The 18,102-nt window shown below is 43.8% G+C and overlaps 1 protein-coding gene across 16 annotated transcripts in view; it reads left to right on the top strand.

Moving 5' to 3' along the window:
• LOC111242981 (protein lap4-like) overlaps positions 1-18,102 on the top strand; it is an 81,199-nt gene that overhangs the window by 57,445 nt on the left and 5,652 nt on the right. For 6 of the 16 annotated variants that reach the window (XM_022787969.2, XM_086977641.1, XM_022787963.2 and 3 more), the window contains 12 exons: positions 233-371; positions 778-932; positions 2,459-2,560; positions 3,157-3,898; positions 4,313-4,507; positions 4,632-4,808; positions 5,343-5,483; positions 7,287-7,436; positions 7,990-8,288; positions 9,821-10,147; positions 10,510-10,767; positions 11,593-11,772. In XM_022787969.2, coding sequence (XP_022643704.2) covers positions 233-371; positions 778-932; positions 2,459-2,560; positions 3,157-3,898; positions 4,313-4,507; positions 4,632-4,808; positions 5,343-5,483; positions 7,287-7,436; positions 7,990-8,288; positions 9,821-10,147; positions 10,510-10,767; positions 11,593-11,772 — 2,865 coding nt within the window. Of the gene's footprint in view, positions 1-232; positions 372-777; positions 933-2,458; positions 2,561-3,156; positions 3,899-4,312; positions 4,508-4,631; positions 4,809-5,342; positions 5,484-7,286; positions 7,437-7,989; positions 8,289-9,820; positions 10,148-10,509; positions 10,772-11,592; positions 11,773-14,086; positions 17,584-18,102 lie in introns of those variants that run through there. The other 10 variants (XM_086977648.1, XM_086977647.1, XM_086977650.1 and 7 more) reach the window with 10 other exon arrangements.

Below are 18,102 nucleotides of genomic sequence, written 5' to 3'. Positions count from 1 at the left end.
GGCTGAAAGCAGGATGCTGCGCTTCAATCGATCACTGTTATATCTCTGATGTTTGTTGTTTCTGTGCTCGCCTGAGTACAACGACTTTAGGGTAATAATATTTGTTTCAAATGTGAAGCTTAACGCCTTACCTTATTGCTAACAAGCACCTTGTACGTATTGTTGAATACACGTTCAAGATTTGAGAACACGATTACTCAGAGGATTACTTCCATTGATTGTGATGCTACAGGTCGCGTCTATTTTAGCCAAGGAGCAGGCTGTTTCGGAGGAGCGTCAGCCAGCACAGCATCAACGACCAACCACTGTTGCTCCAGAAGTACTCACTCGTCAGCAACAAGCTCCCAGTGGAAACCACCGTCAAGCACAAGGTACCGTATTTTTCTTCATCCTGAACTGAGACAAATACTGCTATTTCACGATCAGGTACAAAAAAATCTCTCGTTCTCTCCACCTCAGCGCTACGACCATTATCTTTTTCATTTTATTCTTTTCATTTAAATTTCATTTGGAAAAAACGATCGTTGAGGAGAAGCAGATCGATGAGACCATTCCAGCATTTAATTATTTTAATTTATGTTGTATGAGATTTTGTTCTTTGACATTGGCGGTGCAGATTGCCAGTGAGTTAGGAACTACTTGTTAATCAGCTGGGCTATTTGTAGCTCCAAATCTAGGTCTAGGACAAAAATCAGGTATATCAAGTTTACAATAGATGACTTGATGCAGCGGAGTGCTTTGTCTAGCGCATTATACGTTTCTTTCTTATGTTACTAGGTGGAGGCGTCCAAAATCCCGCATTCAACGATTTTAGCGCCGAACCGATGTACCTAACGGTGCGCAGAGGGCCCCAGGGCCTGGGCCTTAGCATCGCCGGTGGACGTAATTCAACACCTTTTCGAGGCGACGATGAAGGCATTTTCATCTCCAAGGTAAGAAAATATTATCTAGCGTAAGCAACATACTTTTTACAATATTTTTCTATTTTGTGTAATCGATATTAGGTTGCTAGCGAGTGTCCCCAGGCGTCATATCAGCCATACAAGCAAAAAGTTTAGACCCTGTTATTGTTCTAGATTTAAAATTAATTCTGCCATGATCTATATGCAGGGACAGATCACAATTTTCCTTTCATGGACATGGCCAGGTTTACCTGACAATGGAAACAAGGATAATAGCAAAGCCCTTAACGGTAGTGAACGACATGGAATTTATCTTCCCCCAATTACGTTATAGATATACTTAAATCTTCAGTTTTACTATATAACAATGTCACATTTTGACGCAGTATCGTTTGGTCTTATTAGTTATTATCTTATTAATGTTATGAGTGGCGAAGGTAGGGATGCCTCGATATTTGTGCCTGTGCCCATTTTCTTCATAGCGGATTGCTACTGCACGAGCTTTAATGTTATAAATCTGTACATTTTTTTTAGCGAAGTCAAACAAACAATTACAGAGCATAATGAGGCGCTGCCTGTTCCGTCGCTAAAAGGCACGTAGTAATCTTGTTTTATTTATTTGCATTCGTCGTATTATTATGCATTGGATGCAGTAAAGAAATAAATAAATACTGTATATGTGCCATTTAACTTTATCAATTGATGTGTGAATGTATCAACATATGTGCTAGACCTTAATCGAAAAGCACATAGCATAGCAGGGCGTACACCATGGCTATTTAAACAGCACACACGCGGATAACCTACTTTTAGAAGGCTTTTTTTTTGACTGACTGACTTTGAGACTATCCACTAGGGCAAATAGTCATTTTCATTGGGTTCATTTGCCTCGTACGAACTTAGACGGTATCTGTCGGATCTGTGGGAAATGAAGATCGACATCAAGGGGGCACAGTCTCAGGGTATTCGCGTGCTGTACCTAATGATTCATCTTGTTTGGCGCTTTTACTGACGCGCATCGCATCAGACGTAGTGCCCATTAATAATTTCCATTAGCTTTAATTAGTAGACACTGGTACATTGCTACTTGGACGTTATCATGGACTGTTTCGCGTTCGTGCGGTCGCGGAAAAATGGAAACCGTTGTTGTCCGTAGTCCGGAGGCCTCGCACAGAGTTGACTGTGACCTGAGATGTTCATCATAGGTCATATTTGCGTCGTAGCGTACGTATCGCTACTGCTTATGTGCATAGGCTTCCTGAAGTGATCCCGGCTTAGCTTGATTTGTGCAGGGTATTTCGAGCTCTCATTTAATTACTTATCACTCACTCGGCTGCGGGAATCGTATTTGTTCGGAGTCGCGTCGCCACAGTTCCTAGATATGCAGAGACAGAAAACGTAAAGCGTTGAAACTACGTACACATTAGTTGTGATGACGATGTTCGTGATGGCCTGCGGTTTCATATTGTAAATACATGGCTGTGGGTGTGTAGTTTTGCTTGGCTGTAACGTGCGCGTTGCGGTGCGTTTGTGTATGCATATGGGATATATTACAGGTCACGTCTGGAGGACCTGCGGAGCAGGCTGGACTTCGAATAGGCGACAAGGTTCTTTCTGTTAATGAAAGCTCACTCGTTGACGTCGACCACAACGAGGCGGTAGGTAAACTTTGTCTCATCGATTTTTCGGGACCTGATAATATTTAATATAGTCAAGCTAGTGTTAAGAGCTGATCATATGGAGTCTTCGGATGCTCCCTTCGCTACTCGTCTTATCTGATGAAATTGCGCTTAGCTGGTCTGCTTGTTAAAAAAACAGAGCGCGAATATACTCTGTCTCAACCTGCGATCCCTGTTCGTTCAGTTGAATGTCTTTAAAGATATCAGTTCAAGTAATGTCACAAGGTGCATTTATTTATTTCGATTGTAATGGCATACAGCTGCGTGACTAGAGCGTGACTCCGTGTTCTAAGTGCGGCTGCCGATCGTAAAGAGACATGTGTGCCATAAGCGCTTGCGCAAAAATAGTGAGGAAAGCGGAGAAACAAAGCGTGCTGCTCCTGCTGCTGCCTCGTTGTTTGACAACATTGTCCGTTATCGTTCCTGCACCATTATTGTCTTTTTTCTACGTCCAATTTAACATCGTGTTTGACGTGGTCCTTTTCACCTAGGTATTCACGTATGCATATCACCAATCTCCAGTATGGATTTGGCACTTGTCGCCAATGCATGCGCTTGCTTCGATGCTTTTTCAGGTCGACATCTTGAAAAAGGCTGGGGCAGTTCTGAATCTAAGGGTAGAACGGTCTCCTGGCGGTGTTTCCGAGTGGCGTTCGGAAACCACCTCAGTGATGGAGGAAACTTTCGAGAGTGTCGTCAGCGTGACGTCAACACAGGTGCAACTAGGTGCCGGGTCTGGGACCAAACCCAACGTCAATCTACTGTTTCGAGACGATCCTGATAGCGGTGGGGACCATCATGTACATCACCAGCACAAAGAACATCATCGCTTTCATGAAGAGCGAGAGGAACGGTCGTCATCATCAGGCTTGCATGAGACACACACAGTGCGCGAATACACTCGTTCACCGCATATGACTCGGGCCTATTCGGAGAGTGGACCCGAGCCGTCGATGGAGCCTCGGGAGTCCCGCGAAAATACCGCACCTGAGTGGCGGAGCGCCGAACAACGCCTCAATTTGACCCAGGAAATTTTGGCACAGCCGCAGCAGCCGCCTCGTTCGCCGAGCAGTTACGAGATCAATGTCGTACACGAAAAGACGCCCACAGGAAACGCACGAGATCACCACGCAGTTAGAGAAGCTGGCAGTCGGCCTGTCGCTGCGGCGCGCACACGAAGCGAACCCTCAACACCGGTATTGGGTCTTGGTTTGGGTAGAGAAACGCCAACGATGGAAAAGAGTGACATCATTTTTAGCACGCTAATCCGAGATCGTTACGGACTAGGCTTCGATGTTGAAGAGGTACCGATGCGAGGTACGTTGATAGATGAGTAAAGCTAACCAGCTCATCCACGGGTCGAGGCGTGCTTATTTGAAATTCATAAGATGAACGCGTTAATCAACAACAAGCGATGCGAAACATTTTGAATTATTGGAGGCAAGACATGAGGCCATTGCTAGCAATTTCACGTTTCAGCTTACAGCGATAGGACACTTAGTTTTTAGAACGATTATTCTATGTGTTCCATGAGACATTACCTTTATTGGTATCACAACGAAATTCTACCTATAACAACTAATGAGACATATCTGGCGTAGCACGCATCGAAATCACCAAAAGCCTTCCAAAGGAAAACAAATTTCCATAGCCAACACGCAAGCACATCCGTTGATCGGGTGCGGGCAGTTTGCGATGTATCTTTCTAACTCGTGTTTTCGTGGCGTGCAGGGTTCTTGGTGACATCAATTGTCGAGGGTGGTCCAGCGTGGCGTGACGGGAAGCTTCGCGAAGGCGATCGCGTCGTGTCAATCAATGGAGTTGACGTCGACGGTCTCGACATTGAGGCTGTACGCCGAAGGTTGAACGGACTTGATCGTTTTATGCGAGTTGTCGTTGAGCGCATCGGACCCGTTGATCCTAATTGTAAGTTACTAAACCTTAATGCTAACTTTGGAATAATCATAACTATACGCGTTTATCTCCACAAAACCCCCATGTATTGATCGTAATAGTTGATTAATGCAAGTTGGATTATATGTGATTGCAGCATCGGTGAACACGTCCGGCGTATACAGTGCTAGCTCGTACATGGCGAATCGTCCGTCGTATCTCGGTTCGTATCGCAAACGGGCACCGCTAACCACACAGAGTTCGTTGGGGAATTCGTCGGTGCTAAATATGTCGTTTGGTGGATCCAGTACGGCTTCGCTTCCCAAATTACCAGGTGCCACTCAAACGCACTGCCCCTACACCCATTGTTACATTAAATATTGCCTAGCCACCTTCAGGCATCCGCAAAGCAAATGACTCTTTTATGAAAAGGGAAAAAAAGTTCGCAAGCAGACGACAATAAGTACCTGCGCATGCAGGCATTCACCGACATTTTGTTAGATTTACCTGGGCACTAGTCATCATAAAATATCTTGAAGTACTTGTGTTTGTATACGCACTATGTTCTAGGACCAACACTGCATGGATCTTGTGCCCGACGTTGGATTAGTTCCATGTTCTAAATTACCACTGATCTATTATAGTATTATTATACATTTGCATTGATCATTAATCATCGTATCAACGGGAAGCTATGGGAGAAATCTGTGCACTCTTTCGTTGTTTCTAACGTTCTTTCAATTAACAAACGCTCTTGGTAGCTTTCAAAGTCCATTCGACAGACTTCTGACACGTCTCTTTGTCTTTGGGTTTTTCGTGTTGGCTGTATCCGTATGTACGTGGTAATACGTACGCCACAAACAAATAGGTTTGCGCAACTGGCAGACAGAAAGCTCGATTACAGTGCCTCCGACGACGGGCGGTCTATCCCCCACAAAAGGGGCAATTGTTCCGTCCAGCGGTACCAAACCACCAATCGCACCTAAGCCTAATATTTCTGTGTCCGTGGGTAAGTACGTGAACACGATTTGCAGCAGCGTGGTAGATAGTGAGCGGAAGAATATTTTAAATTATTGAGTACCTTATTATTGTACAGGCCGTACCAGAATGTAGGCCTTGCATTATGGTGTGGTTAGCTTCTGAACAGATGAGTAAACTATGCACGGTTTTCATCTGCACGGTCTTGATGGTTGTCGGTTGTGACTCTTTTCGTATGGTACCTACAGTCTGCTCGATCTTACTTCAGTTATTAATATAGAAAGCATTGTATATACGTGTGTATATTGCGGGATCGAACTTGTCGATCGAGCGCCGAACCAATATAATAGATTCTGTCTTTTTGGGATGAATATAAAGAGTCGTTCGCACGTTCGTATTCAAGATGTAACAGAAACTAACTGAAGATAACGGACGGCATGTAAACTAACGCACGTAAGTCAATCTGGAACGAAGGCAGCTCGTGAACCGTCATTGGTTTGCACGTCATTTAACCAGTGATTCACCGCATCAGAGTTTATGTGAGGAATTTTATTGTTAGCTTTGGATGAACGAGTGGTCCTTTGGTCGTAATTTTTCTTTGAATAGCTTGCGCTTTCAATGGCGCTGGTCGAACTCACTTCCGAAGTACCGTACGTTACGTAGAATCGCATAGAAGAGCCGCATGATGGGGGTCCGTGCATGTGTTCACTAGGAAACTGATCTTGTAAGATTCTCTATATATTCTAGTATTTCAATAATAACTTGTTTAGTGATACGATGATAATTTTACGAAGTTCGAGCTTTACTATGCCCCACTAAGAGGGCACATTTCATATAAGTTAACACATAGTAAATTTTAAACAACTATATTCATCCGTATTATTGACCCTATTACAATGGCAACTGGACAATTTTTCACTGAAACATTGAATGAATTTTCGTTTATAAAATAGAGTGATTTCGGAAATGGGCTGTATATTTTCAAAAAACCTAATTGGATTCCATTATTTCTAAGTTCACTACGTAAAAGTTCGGCCGTCAGTTTATTGGCGGAGTAACACACAGAGTGAAGTATTCACATCCGAATACATCTTTGGCACAAAAAGAAAGCCAGATCGTTCAACAACGAACCCCCGTCGGTTTTTTGTGTTTGCGAAACAAAACGGTTCCATCGCTTCCACAACTGAGCGTTCTGAGATTGCGAACTTTGCTTCGCACAGTAAATCCACGGCACCCAATATTTACGAGGCAGATATCCATGAGGAAAATTGGACAGAACTTAATAAAGTTTAGATTTAATGCGCCAAAGAAGTATTTTAATAATGGCTGGTGGGTCGTTTAGGGCTTCAGTTAAACATACAGTCGCGGTGAATAACACTTATATGAGATGGATCAGAAATTATACTTTTTACAGATATACCCGTTCTCATGCAACAAGTCCAGATTTAGATGGCCACCTTTTACAAGGAGAGAGAACCCATTATCACAAGGCCGACGATGTCCAAGCAATATATGGCAGCTTCTGCAGAAAAGCGAACCCCAGAAAACTGTTATCACTTGTGTCTTTGCTGAAAACGGGTCCTTAGTATAAGCACTTTTTAAATTCATAATTTATATATTTAGTCCAGACGAACGCGTCTCGTTTAAAACGACATGATATAACGCTTACCCAAACCCAGTAACTCTTGTAACCTTGCTTATAACCTGCCTGGGCGTAATCCTTGCCGCCCTAAAATTCACGCTCGAATCCTGTTGCGCCGCCCTTGACGATGCCACCTGGATACCCGATCTGATTCCTGCTACAATCGCCCCACGCTGCTGCCATGCATTGAAGGCCACAAAACCCACGAGCTGTCGACGGAATTCCCTGCTCCTCCAAGATCGCTTGGCAAAACGACGGAAGTAATTACTCATTCGACGCTGACTGAGACGACTATGACCCGAGTCACCAATAACGTACCCGCGAGCCTGGCCATCGAGAACGGTATCTCGATTCCATTATTTTTTGTCGATGCTATTAAAGTTTTCGATCACGATCTAGATTTATGCATGGACGCGCACGGACATACATTAGCACAGAATACTTATGTTTGAAGCATGGTGCTTGGATTATTTTGCTTTCATATGACAACCGTAGAAATCTATTTTTGCATCATATACTTAGTTAACTTGAGCGTTTGATTATGTTTGTAATTTGCCGCTTGTTTGAGCCACGGTAACTTCTATACGCCTGCGAATGAGCTTTTAGAAGCGTATCGTTACTGTTGAGTGCGTGTTTCGGGTATCGCTTAGCTGAGATTGAATGCAGCTGCCATTCAACTAACCTTAACCTTCATCGCTAGTAGGTGTGTGTGTCTACCATGACCTGTCTCCTGTACAGTGTCAAGACGTACTAACGCTAGGTAAACGTAAAAGGCCATATTTTGCAAATGCCGTAGTATACTTAATTGTCGCTGCCCTTATTAATAACGTCGTCCACATACGAATACATGCTAGTTCATTGTCCGATAACTTTTGAACACTGTCAATGATTTCAGGAAGCTACGAAGATGTCGTATTGACGAAAGAAAATCCAACGCAAAGTTTGGGTTTGAGCATTGTCGGTGGATGTGACCATTTTTGCCATCCATTTGGTACAGGCGAGCGCGGTGTATACGTATCAAAAATAGTTCCTGATTCACTGGCAGCACAATCGGGTCGTTTGCGTGTTGGTGATCGCGTCGAAAAAGTTAACGGTACACCAGTTGCCGATCTCTCGCATCAGCAGGTCGTACAACTGATGATCCAGGCGGGCTCCCAGCTTACGTTGCACGTCTTTCACGAGACCCTTCCCAAGGTAACGTTCTTCACCATGCTTTTCCAGTTCATTCAGGTCACTGGATCCTATGGAAACACGGTTTCGCTTAAGTTGCATATGCTAGGACATGCCACGGAGGGCAATCGATTCTGGTTCTCTCAACAGCTTGCCTGAGTAAATGCCATGGCCACTATCATTGTAGAGCTTTCTTGAAAGGCCACACCTGGCTGCGACAAAAAGAATTAGAGCCGTTACAGCGTTTTCGCGACTTACCTATGCGGAATCTTCGAGACAAAATGAGGAACGTTTTCGCGGACTATTTGATGAAGTAAGCCAGCGCTGCAACAGAGTTAAGGACGCGTTATGGCAGACTCATATTCGTAATCAGGTAACATCAGATGTACTCGGGTCGATCAAACCTCCACCGAACATTCGCTTGGTCGTCTACAATTGGCATCGCTGGCAATCCCCATTCTACCGAGAGCGACTGGACAGTAACAACTAAAATTCATCCAAAGCGGCCAATTATGATGGTCCAAAAAGGTTTATGTAAAAATTGGCGAAAATATTTTTTACGCGTGACATAAGAAGTACATACGCATAAGAAGTATAAGTTTAGAGCGAATCTATAAGTAAATTTGACAAAAATTGATTGAAAAAAAGATGCCCAATCAAGGCCACGTTAGATGCTATTAGGTTGGTGATTAGGCACGTCAATGATGAATGCGCCTATCGTGTAAATTTCATCCCGACCTCTCTCCCATTTGCGATCATTTCAGTGTTTAATTCTGCAATGTAACTACGGGTGAAGTGTTAGTTGGTCGATGCAAATGAATGAGGTTTTTAAGTGGCCTTCAGCCGAAGTTTGTGAAGAAACGTTTTGTTATTAAAATCAATCTCGCATCGGCCGTTTACATTGACATGTAATAGAAGCTCGGTCGAAACGCATTTTCATCGCATTGTTGTATAAGCAAGTTAAGTTAAGATATCGAATGTTCGACAACGGCCACACGATTGCTGTATAAAAGCGGCGTGGCGGAAGGGCCACCAGCAGACCTAGTTCCGTTTTTCGGTTAAACGTATTTTAATTGTCCTGCGTGCAGGTAAACTGGTCATTATATTTACTAATAACGATAGCGTTGAATAGCGGCTAGCTGGTTCGATGGCTTCTTCGACGGTACAATCTAAACTCGGTCTTTTATGCGATACACGTTGAAAGCACTTATTCCTCCAGCACAGGCCAAGCACACTCGGCCTCAAAGAAACGTTCATGATGTTGGTGCCTGCCAATTTTCCAATGTAGAAAATAGGAAAGGTCCTGCCGGCCAACCAAATTAACATTACGTGCTGTAAGAAAAAACGGAGCGGATATATTTGTCTAATGGGCTTAATTTTCTGCGCAGGTCTCTTCTAGCGACCTACAAAAAACAGTGCAATCCGTGCCTTTCGAGGGTCGTTTTAAATTGTGCAGGCCGGCAAACCCAGCCAAACACAAATTCTTACTTGAATTTCCCCTAAATCGAAAATTCTCACGTCTTGTATACTTGTTCGCTGCCACTGGTTCACTGTAGGGCTGGCAAGAGCTGACACTGACACGACGTCCGGGCGAAAAGCTGGGGATGAACATCAAAGGCGGCACGGGAGTAACTGGCTCGTGTGGTAACCCATTCGACCCACAAGACGAAAGCGTCTTTGTGTCGAAAGTGTCTCCAGAAGGTGCTGTCCATAGAGATGGCCGTATCAAACTGGGCATGCGAATCGTCGAGGTCAACGGGCATTCATTGCTCGGAGCTTCGCACGATGAGTCGGTGGACATCATTAAGAAAGCGGGTAACAGTATTATGTTTATCGTTTGCGACGGATACAACAACATGCCAGGTGCGGCCCTGCACTGCCAGGTGCGTAAGATAGCGATCGCTAAAAACGAAGAAAACAATGATTGTTTCCTCTGTATTTTTGACAATTCTGATTTCTTCCTGTTAACATTAAACAGCAGTAATATACGAATTCAGCCTACTTGTGTATATGTTTGCTTTAAGCTCCCAGTTAGTCGTGATCTGTTAACTGGCTCGTTAAGTCAACAACGAAAGACTTGAGCTCCGTTTTTCAAATAAGCGTGTTTTTTTTTCACAGCTTACTAATAGCGAAAAACCTAATGAAAAGCTGATTTTTTCTCTCTCACACAAAACTCAGTAATACGAGATATATTGCTCATGTGCCACGTTCCTTTAACATCTGGAATTGATCCTTCGCTTTTCAGGATATCTCTAGCAACGTGTTAGTGACACCCTCTGGCGGAGAGCAAATGCAGCAAAAAGTTATGGAAGTTCTAAGGGCGGCTGGCCGGCTAGTGGATTCTAGCGGAGACGACATCCCCGATAAGCCTCTCGACCGCAGCTCAGACAGCGTGTTGAGCACGGGCGCAAAGACTACAACCGTGTTCATGAGCCGCAAGAGTGTTGTCAAACCCGACGACCCGCCCCGGGAGTCAGGCATCGCGACAGGTTACGCGACCGAGGTTGGTAAGAGTTCTGTTGCCGTTCTTGGTCTTAGCACACTCAGCAGTTGTTGGCATGCTAGTACGAGTAGGTCATTCATTACCTTAGCGTCTTAATTGTAACGGCTTTTAGAGTTACGCACTAGCTTTCGGTACTTAGCCAGCTTCCAGTTGTTGAGTTGAACGAACCCATAGCGACAGAAGAGGCATATAGGAAGCGGGGAAAAATTCGTGCGAACGAGAGCGAGCAGCGAAATCTAGGTAGCAAACGGCATAAGGTCGCAGAATTCGCACGCATGTGAGCCACACAGATCGTTTATAGAAAAATAATAATGAGTGTGGATAGTCTATCGTCTTACAGTTTCCGCATTTGATTGCTAGCAAACTGCCATTGACGTACGTGTTTATACATCGTATAGTAGAATATGGACGTACGTGTGCGTGAACACCACTTATTAGCATTGCCATGTAGGTTAGACGTTCACTTGTTTTTGAGCATACGTGTGTGTTAAGAAAACAGTCGTCTTATATATTATGATTATATCGCATATTTAAATGTGGTCCATCTGTTGTCTGAATCAATATGCTATGAAATGCAACATTGGAATGGGACATCCGCTAGCGATGCGTGACCTGATGTGCATGCTGCACGTCTGTCCAACTTCTCGTTCGTTTTTTTTTTAATTCATTACTCATTAATGCTTGAATGCTGGACACGTAGTATTGAATTTTTTTGTCAAATCTATAAATAGTTAGCTTATGATTATATCGCCTCATTGCTACTGCATGCTTGACCGCCCCCCAATGTCTGCCCACTGCCTCCTTGCGCGCGCTCATCAACCCCAGGAAGTGGTGCCCGAGCATGCCGAACATGTGCACATCAGTTCTACATCAGATGACTCCTCAGACTCGTCGGACGTGAGCTCGGAGTCCTCATCTGGGCCGGGTTCAAGCGACGACAGCGATGAGCAGTCGCAAGACAGCATGAACTCGCAGATCAGAGCACGGACTCCGAGCAGTAGCCAGGTAAGAACTTCGACTCTCCGCTAGCGGACGTCAAAACGGACAGGGTTATTCTGTATTGTGAGTTCTGCCTTGTGACACTTCGTGCGACTGTCGCGACGACTAGTTAGATTCAGCACGCTTTTGTAGAGTTGCGATCGAAGCAAACTCAGATCGGTGATTTGGACTCTTTACTATCTTTTAGGCTTCTTGGGTGATAATAGGAATTGATAATGACGTTGGGAATAACCATAGCCCGCTGGTGACGGGACAGAAGCGTCTATCTGCCTTTAAAGGAGCCTCTTAAATATAGACGAACAGATAGAACCCAGCCAGGAAATACTTCTAATGTGTGGGTGATTTTTGGTTGTGTGATTCATCTGCGTGTTGTATGCTTTTTTTTTGGTGTTAGTCGGTCTGCTCGAACAAATGACGTAAGTTTCACGCCGCGATTCGAGTACCGAATCACTTCTGGTTCAAGTTATCCCCTTAACGTGTCCTATATTGTCGAACAAAAAGAACGAGTTGAATCCATGGTAATAACAGGAGGTGCAACAAGGAGGCAGACATAGAATCTCTCCACGTTGATTGAGCTCGATGAAGCAAGCGCGCACAATACCGTGCTTCGCAACAGTGGTTTGATTCAGTGTGGACCCGAGCCTTGTATAAATTACTGCCTACGTCTGAGATGGGGTCGACGAACGCTTGACGGTTGAAAGACGTCCTTCCGACTTCCTATTCCCAAAAGCGCCTTCGTCCACCCTACCTAATCCCGATTTGACCCAGCAGGCCAATAACTAAAGCAAATTCGTAACGGGTGTGTTAAATCTGGTTTTTCAATCGTCTTAGCGATATATTAGGTATCTTTTTGTTTCCTTGCCTTCTCGGAATAATAGTCAAGCAACCGTTGTTTGATCGGCGAACACATACATTCCGTTCGAAAGCCTATGAAAGCTAAGGTGTCTGTTTTATGAGACCTACGCTACACTATCAGATTTCACTGTACAATACTCGACTATTCCCCCTGTATGTGTTATTATGGCAATATGAGACACAACTCATTACATCTGTATTGCAGGTGCACCAGCCTTGATTGCCACTTTGTTATGGGTTAATTCTGTAGTACCATTTTTATTGCTCACCACCCAGCATTCTCCCCTTTATAAGTTTTCCGTAAGAATTTTCTTACTTGCTTTAGGCCTAATTTTCGTCTGTTTTTCCTCCTTCCCGAAGCACAGTGATCGCCTATATACACACACATTGACAGCGTGTCCTTACCTAAATCGCTTCTAATAAGCTCAAGTGACCGACCAGGGAGATTTTGGGGAGTTGGTCAGTCGCAAGCTGCCGCTGACAACAAACTCTTACAAATAAACTGTTTCATTCCCGCTGGGCCAGTCCTCTTTTATTTTCTCAACTTTTCACAGCCATCTATCCTCACTAGCAGTTAAAATCATATGTATTAATGGTAGTTGTGAAAGTAGGATAAATCGATTACCCATTAATAAGCTATTACCCTCTCTTACATATACATTGTGTTTTCTGCACCTGCAAAACCTGTTTGGCCACTACAAAACACACGACTGCGCCCCCTCACCGCTTGCGCCCATAGGTATCACACATACGGCCCTCCCCTTTCGAACTAGTGCCATCGAACACAGTACCTACACCGATCAGCTGGCGAATTGATTCGAAAAAAAATACTAGTATGTAGTGTGAAGTCGGCCGTTTTTTTCCCGTAGCCTTCGTCAGATGCATATGTTTGCTGCATGCTTGTGCCTCTTTGGGATAAGGAAGCTATCGCAGTTAAAATTGGCCTAATATCAAGGACTGTGCGCAGTAGTAACGTAGACAGATGTTCATCGTTTACCAGTCAGTAATGCAATGGCCTATTGAACACTGGTGAGAGATATATGTTGTGGATGGGTTGCTTCTTGCTGGCATGCTTGTTTTCCCCTTCTGATACTTTTCTTCTGCATCACCTCGGACGATTACGAGATCCACTCGGTGAGTATTTGAACGTGCTTCTATGCTACCATACTTTCTACACGACGAATCTGTAATAATCATAATAACATTACTAGTTAGCGAACGAATTTATATCATATAGCTGCGCGTTACCTATACGCTCAAAGGCGGTCGTCATTGCATGCATCTCGTACGTATGTGTTTGGGTACATGATTTCGATGTGATCTGATGTTTGCTTGAGAACCATCATCTTAGTGAAATAATTCGTACCTGGACTTATGTCTCAATCAATCTATTGGTCTGCTACTGCTCAAGTGTATGTACCGCTATGCAGGCGCGACAATGATTCTAATGTGAGCCACCTTTCAGCAGCGCGAGCCACCAAAGGAGGAAAGCGGGGCATAGTAGAAGGTCCTTCGAGAAGGGAACACGAAAACGAAAACGAAGTTAATCGCTTAGCCGTCTCGTTCCTCGTCGTTAAGTGTAAAGAATGCCATAGACTAATGTCGACTTTATAGCGCGAGTGTGTCCCGTCAGATAAATGGGTTTCGTGAAGTACTTCCTACAACAATAACAACAACATCGACTAGCCAGAAGTACGCGAGCACGTGCAAAGGACGCTGGCCGCGGCGCCCTTGAACTACCACTGCCCAAAGCTACACATACATTTTCTCCTTTTATCATCGATGATTAAGACTAGCCTTAGAAAAAAAAAAATAGCGAAAAAACATTATCCTCTCGTAGGCTTCTTCTAGTTGTACGCGCGCAAGGGCGCAGAGGACCTCTACGTTCAAAATCAACTGATTAATAACATCTTCACCAGCGAAAACGGCCGATGAACAGATTATATGCTTCTACTATCTAACAAAATATAGCCATTGAGTAGCATTTCGTTTGTCACAGCGATCAGCCGGCCGGCCCACCGAAGGCCGTGGCGGACAGAGTTTTATATACATTATGTATAAATATATATACCCGTTTGTAGATGTGACAGTGTAGACAAGTTGATTATGACTGGAAAACTAATAGACGTCACGCTATCTGGATCGTTGAACATATTCGTGGTAAGATGCGTGACTCATATATAGAAGCCTACGAGAGGATAATATATATACATATATCATAGTAGAAAACATCCGTCACATCGGAATGCGGAAAAGATTTTCGGATCCCCTAGGCGTTCCCTTGACAAGAGGACATCCAGCATAAACTGCACCCATATACGACAGTATTTCGACGGCATCGCGGTCCGAGTGTATCTCGGCCCGCCAGGCCTTCGAGAGACGAAACACGGCAGAACTACATAGGGGCGCAACAGACAATGGCAAACCATAGTGAAACAAATGCAACTCATTAAGCAAGAGCAGCAACAGCAGCGCAGCAGATGGACATATTGTAGTGCGTCGCATCTGATCACCGCTGATATTTGTATTATATGAATGAATCACAGGAATATTGATCTGTGGTGGCGCGTCGCCACTGTGCCGCGACCGCGGTTGGTAATTACCGAATTTCTTACATGACTTCGGTGTTCTTTTTACTAGTTGAACTTCATATTGGCGTGAGCGATCGCTATCTGGGCCTGTACTGAAAACTCTGTGGATTTGTCTTCTAATCGTTGTGTGTAACAAAAGGCCAATGACTTTAACGAACAGAGCAGATCCTCGGCGTGCGGTTGGACGTACGCCGTAAGATAGGGTGAATTGCCGACGATCATTAAGAGTGGCTTTGGACTAGTACGTGAATGATAAGTTGTTGGCCGTCAGCCTACATAGAACACGGATCCAGCAGTTAGTTATAGCAGCTTGAATTTATACTTTTAGTTTATTAGCTTGTGTATACGGAAGACGGTGGGTTCGAGACCCGAGATAATTTTTCAGTGCAAATAACACGGTCGGCAACTGTTCGCGTGGGAAACGACAGTGCCGTTTCGTGACGGTTTCGACGAGACGCGTAGATATCTATCCCGTTCTATTATTACTCTTTGTGAGTAAAAGAAAGCTTTTTGGATGGACGAAAAAATGAGGTCCTTGGTCTCGTCATACGTCATTATATCTAAACGACAAAGCTGTATTTATTCATAGTCGTGGATGTCGACCATTCTTTAGAAAGCAATACGCGTAAAGGGACTTGATTTCTAGTGACGTTTGCACTTAACAATCAATGAAAACGTCGTACATTCGGGTCTTAGCAAGCAGGTACAGTACAAGTAGCAAGCAGTACAAGCAGGCAGCTGCTTTTCGACGGGCATCCTCGACACAGCCGTTTAGGGAGGGTAGGCAAGCTGGCAGTACGGACCAGCGAGAAACTAATCTGTGAACAGCTTTCGTGTATATATATATATAGATATATACTTAGCAATGATGACAACAAAATGTAACTGTATTTTGTATTATTGCTACATATTACTACTAATATTAATTTGGGTATTGTTGCAAGGATATAGCTAATATAATATACTATTATTACGGACGTTCGATATACTAAATAGAATTGTTATTCCGACAGAAAGCGTATAAGGTGGGTGCGTGAGCGAAGCGCGAGTACATTTGTGATCCTGGTAGAGGAAAAAGGATAGACCGAATGCTGAAAACGGAGCAATCTATGACGCCGTTATGGCGATGGCTTGACGATCGGTAAAAGTAGTCAGTCAAGTGACGAAAGCGGGAAGACGCCCCAAGAGAAACGCACCACAAACTGAAAGCATTATTCAATATTTACACATGTTACTGAGGATTCTTGATCAAACGCAGAGACGTAGCGGCAGACTAGAGTCCACTATTGATATACGATTTGAAATCTTGCCGCGTTGTCGGGCGATACCTCTGCTGGCTGACTAACTGCGGATTCAGTCAGTTTTAACGGTGTAACGGTACGGTTTGGCCTAACGCTTCAGTTAATCCGCTACGAATAAAAACAAAAACAAAGTTGTGTTTTTAAATATACGAATAAGTTTTTAAACTGACAAAAATACCAACAATCGCATATGTATATTCACGATACTTTTCTATATTATCCAAGAGTTTGGTTTGACAGCATTGTTGACAACATCGATACGTCTATACGACTTCAATATATAGCGGTCAGCTTCATTTTCTTGCTGTAACCCACAGCTGTACAGGACGGGTCGGCAAATTCGTTGTACATCTATCTATGCACATCCAAGACATAGTCTCAAGACGATTCAAGATGCTATGTAACACTATCGGCCAATTACGAGTGCTCACTGTACATTAATATAATTTTCAGCAAACTGAGAAAAGCACGAGGGGCTAAATAGTTCATAACGGGGTTCGTACGGTCGTGCACGACAGAGCTTTTCCTCGATAGGATACAATGCTGATTTTAGCTTGCCATGTTATTGAAAACCCGTGTTGTTGAAGTATGAAGTCAATTCAATATTTCACTTCTTTGAGAGTACTCTTGAAACTCTTTCCGGACGGGACACAAAACATTAAGCCAAAAATAAATGCAGAAAATCTATGAAAACCTGGGTAATCCTATACCATCATCGAAACAGTATGCGTTTGCATACGTCAATATTATAACAGACAGAGTATGGCGACAGTCATGTTGGTGAGTCCTATCCTACCGATTGAATTCTAATGATTGATTGATTGATAGGAGAAGAGCTTCAGCATCTCTGCTACGAAGCAACACCTTAATCATATTTAGTAGCACACAAATGCAACCATAGATCGAAGAGGGATCCAGATAAATCATCTACAACGCATTAAAACCTCAATAGAAGGTCGCTTAGAAGGCATTACGACGATACGATTGTGAAGTGCATAAATGAGTTAACTTGCCCATCTGCCTTTGTAAACGCGGAACGGTTCGCTAGAGGATAAATAAAAAAGGGAATTGTTAATACAGTCTGAAAAATTGCTGAGAAATTGTTGCGCCAAAAATACACCAATAATATGGCGACTGCTGCTGCAGCTGCTGCTGCTGCTACTGCTGCTGTTGTTGCTATTACAAAGGTGAAGGATGAGGAGAATCAACGGTACAGGTAGCGTTCACCTGCACAGCATTAATGGGTCCGTGTGCTGTGTGAAAAGGGCGTCGAACGAAGGCCGCAACCGAGTTCCGAAAGCGGTAACCCGGAGAACTGTGCAACAGCGACGGATAAGGAACTCGATCTAGTAAAAGACATTCAAGTGTTACGCAAAAGCAGAAAAAAGGAGCTGCGAAGTGGACGGAAACTAGGGACGAGTAACACAGTAAAAACAAGTCGTACGTATATAAGGAGGACGCAAAAAATATTAAGAAATATAAATCAATTGCGGATTGAGCACGTGGCCGTGTGTGTGAGTGCGTGCGTATGAGTTTCGCCGAATAAAAATATATTATGAGATGGTAATAATGAATAATTAGTATTATAT

Source organism: Varroa destructor, unplaced genomic scaffold, assembly GCF_002443255.2.
Source record: "Varroa destructor unplaced genomic scaffold, Vdes_3.0 BEIS01000001.1, whole genome shotgun sequence".
NCBI lineage: Eukaryota > Metazoa > Arthropoda > Arachnida > Mesostigmata > Varroidae > Varroa > Varroa destructor.
The sequence above is the reverse complement of the archived record's forward strand: the minus strand, read 5'-3'. Positions and strand labels throughout refer to the sequence as shown.